The 4,109-nt window shown below is 42.9% G+C and overlaps 1 protein-coding gene across 1 annotated transcript; it reads right to left on the minus strand.

Annotated features, from left to right (window-relative positions):
* Window positions 1-216: 216 nt before the first annotated feature.
* On the minus strand, window positions 217-1,125 carry LOC128264060 (uncharacterized protein K02A2.6-like). Its single transcript, XM_052999353.1, has one exon. The coding sequence runs from the start codon at window positions 1,123-1,125 to the stop codon at window positions 217-219; it is 909 nt and encodes a 302-aa protein (XP_052855313.1).
* Between the last annotated feature and the right edge of the window lie 2,984 nt (window positions 1,126-4,109).

Here is a 4,109-nt window from a genome sequence, read left to right on the forward strand (position 1 = left end):
TAATGTTGTGTTTGGTTAGAAGCGTTCTCGGTGAGTGCTAGGTACAGACTGACTTTATTCAGAGATCAGCGAGAGAATGAACAAAAGTAACGTGTGTGTGTATACATGTGTGTGCTTATAGAACGAAGGAATACGAATACAGATTAGTTTTGGATGTGCGATGTAGCGAGAATACATTTTGCTTATACATAACACATCTCCTCCTTTAATTAAGAACTATTCAGATTTTCTGAAGTCCTTTGGCTTAAAACGATCGAATTCTTGGCGAAAATGGCTGCTTTGGCGTACTGGTATGCCGGAAAGACGTCGTGTAGATTGTTTCTGCCTCGGCTGCTGGGTAGGCTCTGCTGCGCGTTCAGGAGGACGAGAAACAGGAACAGGATCAGATTGCTGAACAACTGGCGGAGTTAGCGGTCGATCTTGTTGCTGTATTTCTTGATTGCAGGATGGCTTTGGCAGTTCAGGAATCCACCAAAACTCTGGAGGTCTCTTGATTGAGTTGTTTGCTGACAACTTCGGTTTTAGCTGGTTGAAATGGCGCTTGATGTAACCATTTGACGTGCGAACAATGAACAGCATTTTTCCAACTGGACGGTCGATAATGCCTTCAATCCACTTTTCTCCCCTTGAATAGTTTCGAGCGTATACCATTTGATTAGAGATGTACTTGGTGATTCTCCGTTTATTCTCGACAGGCTGCTCGAAAAGTTGACTAAGCACGGTGCGGACTGGTCGACCGTGGATTAACTCTGCAGGAGTTTTACCTTGGGCGTTTGGAGTGAACCTGTAAGAAGAAAGATATTTTGTTACAGCTTCCCTAAGTGGTATACCGTCTTTGAGGTTCTTCTTGACTGCGAATTTAAATGTCTGTACAAATCGCTCTGCTAATCCGTTGGATGCTGGATGAAACGGTGCTGTGGTAATATGCTTTATACCGTGCAGTTTGCAGAATTCTTCGAAGGCGTCAGCTGTAAGCTGAGGACCGTTGTCGCTAACCATGGTTTTCGGGTATCCTTCGATGGCGAAAATCGAAGAAAGTGCAGCGATCGTGTTGGCGGTTGTTGTAGACGACATTTGGATGACAAATGGGAACTGTGAATACGCATCCACGCATATGAGCCACATAGCGTCAAAGATTGGACCTGCGAAGTCGATATGAATTCGCTCCCATGCTGTTGTTGCTGCTGGCCAACTTTGGTACTCTCTTGGTGGTGCAGGATTGTTGCACTTGCAGATGCTACAAGACTGAGCAAGGCTTTTGATGTCATCGTCTATGGTAGGCCATCAAACATGTTGTCTTGCCAACTGCTTCATTCGAATAATGCCCCAATGGCCTTCATGTAAGAGTTTTAGGATATGGGCACGTAGACTGGCTGGAATTATAATACGATTTGCGTCTGTGTGTAGGCAAAGCAATTGATTGTTAATTGTAAGAGCAAACTTCCGGTTAAAGTAAGGCAAAAGGGCTTCGTTGCCTGGCTGGAGTTTTTCTGGCCATCCTATAGATAAGTACTGCAGGACCTGTTTGAGAACTTTGTCTTTGTCCATGTGGTTGCGAATTTGCTCGGAATTTAACGGTGGTGACACTTCGACTACAGTGAGGCAAGCTTCCTCTCCTTTGTCGAAGTCTGGATCTGTACCCACTGGAAGGCGTGAAAGAGCATCTGCGTTACCATGAGCAGATGTGGATCGATACTGGATATCGAAATTGTAGGCCATGAAAATAATAGCCCAACGTTGTAGCATGTTTGACGTCATCAACGGGAGATGCTTGCCTGGATTAAAAATGGTAACAAGCGGCTTGTGGTCTGTGATTAGGATAAACTTTCTGCCATAAAGGTATTGATGAAAACGCTTTACTCCAAATATTATGGAAAGTCCTTCCTTTTCGATTTGGCTGTATTTAACCTGATGCTTGTCGAGCGATTTAGATGCGAAAACAATGGGTCTTTCTCCGCCAATTGGCTGAAGATGCGAAAGGACTACCCCGATGTCAAAGGATGAGGCATCTGTAGCGAGCACTAGCGGTAATTTTTCATCAAGTGAGCTAGCTGCGTTGCTTTAATGATGTGGGACTTAAGAGCTGTAAAAGCCTGCTGCTGTTGTGGACCAAAAAAGAAGGCTACGTCTTTTCTGCGAAGTTGATTCAATGGAGCAGCCAACTGCGAATAGTTCGGAATAAAATTACAATAATAATTAACTTTACCCATGAACGCTTCCAATTGTTGTAAGTTAGAAGCTGTCTGGGAGAATGCCGTTTGCGCTGATTCTTCGCCCTAAGTATTCTATTTCGTCCTTGAAAAATAAGCATTTTTGCCGTTTGCATCTGAAGCCGTTCTCTTGAAGAGTGCTGAGAACTCGGTCGATTCGGTTCAGATGTTCCTCGCTTGTAGGTGCTGAGATGATGATGTCATCTAAATAGTTGCCACAACCTTCTATTCCTTTTTGAAGTTGCTCGAGGTATCTTTGGAAGATAGCTGGTGCGCTTGCAATCCCGTAAGGAAGACGCTGATATTGAAAAAGGCCCAGTGGTGTGTTTACCACCATGATTTCCTTCGAAGCCTCATCTAATTCCATCTGGAGATAGGCATCTTTGAGGTCTATCTTGCTGAACTGCTTACCATGACGAATGATGTGAAATAGAGCTTCTTTTGTTGGTAACGGGTACTGTTCGACGTCGATTTGTGCGTTGACTGCCTGTTTAAAATCGCCACAAATACGAATATCGCCACCTGGCTTAGGAGCGAGCACGATTGGGGATGCCCAATTGCTGAATTTTACTGGTTTCCAAATTCCGGCTTGTGTGAGTCTGTCTGCTTCTGCTTTAAATTTGTCCATTTGAGCGAACGGAATTTGGCGGCATTTATAAAACTTTGGTGTCGCTGAAGATTTTAAAAATACGCTGGCTTTGAAGTCTTTAATGACACCCATGGCTGGTTCAAACACTTCGCTGTACTTGTTGCAGAGGTCACTTACTTTGTCATTATGTACCTCAAAAATGTTTGATACTTGCATGATATCAAATCCGAAAACTTTAAATAAATCCATGCCGAAGAGATTAGTAGAACTTTCTATATTTGCCACGATTATGACCACTTGTTTCTCTTTCTCTCCGCACTTTGTGAAAGTGTGCAGCTCCCCTAGTATTGGTATTGGAGTATGTCCAAACGCATGTAAAACTCGGGAACACTTATGCAATTTCGGCTTCTGCAGCAAAGCGTATGTTTTGGAGTTTATCACGGATGCTGTTGCTCCGGAATCCATTTGAAATGAGATAACTTGTTTTAATATTTCAAGGTCAATAACTTTTCTGTTTTGTTGAAATTTTACTTGACCTGTGACACTGTAAACTGCTTCGATCACTTCGACTTCGTTTGCTTCGTTCTTATTGGACTTTACTTCCCGGTTATTTACTTGACCCTGCCATTTGACATTTGACTTGACATACTTTGACATACAGACGACTGCTATATGACCTTTCCTACCGCACTTGTGACATACGGCGGTTCTAAACTTACATTTTTCTCTCTGGTGAGTTTGACCACAACCAGAGCAAGATTTATGATCACCTTTAAACGATCTGGCATCATTTCCACTGCTTGCTGGCGTTTTTGTGTATGTGTGGATCGCATTGATTGGATCCTGTTTGTATACGTTCTCTTTTAGCGTTGCAACGGTTTTTGTTGTTGTCTCATAGGTTTCTGCAACTATGAGAACATCTTTAAGAGTTGGCTGTGACTTTTGAAGAGCAGATGCCCGGACTGCATCATACGGAGTATGTACTATGATCTGATCTCGTATCATCTCATCTACATAATTTGATAAACAACCGTTTGTGTTGCACACAAATTGGCATTCACGAGCGATCCCGCGCAAGTCGGCTACCCACTCTCTATGTGTTTGTGAATGCTTCATCTCTCGTTTGAAAAACTGGTAGCGAGCTGCTACAATATGGCGTTTTGTGGTGAAATGCTCCGTTACCTTGTCTGTGAGCTGCTTGTATGTATACGTGTTCAAACTGTTACTCCCGAATAGATTTTTTAATAGTTCGAATATGTTAACACCACACCATGAAATGAAATAAGCTTTTTGTTTTTGTTCTGCACTAA

This window comes from Drosophila gunungcola, unplaced genomic scaffold (genome assembly GCF_025200985.1).
Source record: "Drosophila gunungcola strain Sukarami unplaced genomic scaffold, Dgunungcola_SK_2 000055F, whole genome shotgun sequence".
Taxonomy (NCBI): Eukaryota; Metazoa; Arthropoda; class Insecta; order Diptera; family Drosophilidae; genus Drosophila; species Drosophila gunungcola.

Bases quoted from the DNA above. Each gene is read 5' to 3' on its own strand.
- LOC128264060 (XM_052999353.1), bottom strand. From the start codon at position 1,125: ATGTGGCTCATATGCGTGGATGCGTATTCACAGTTCCCATTTGTCATC.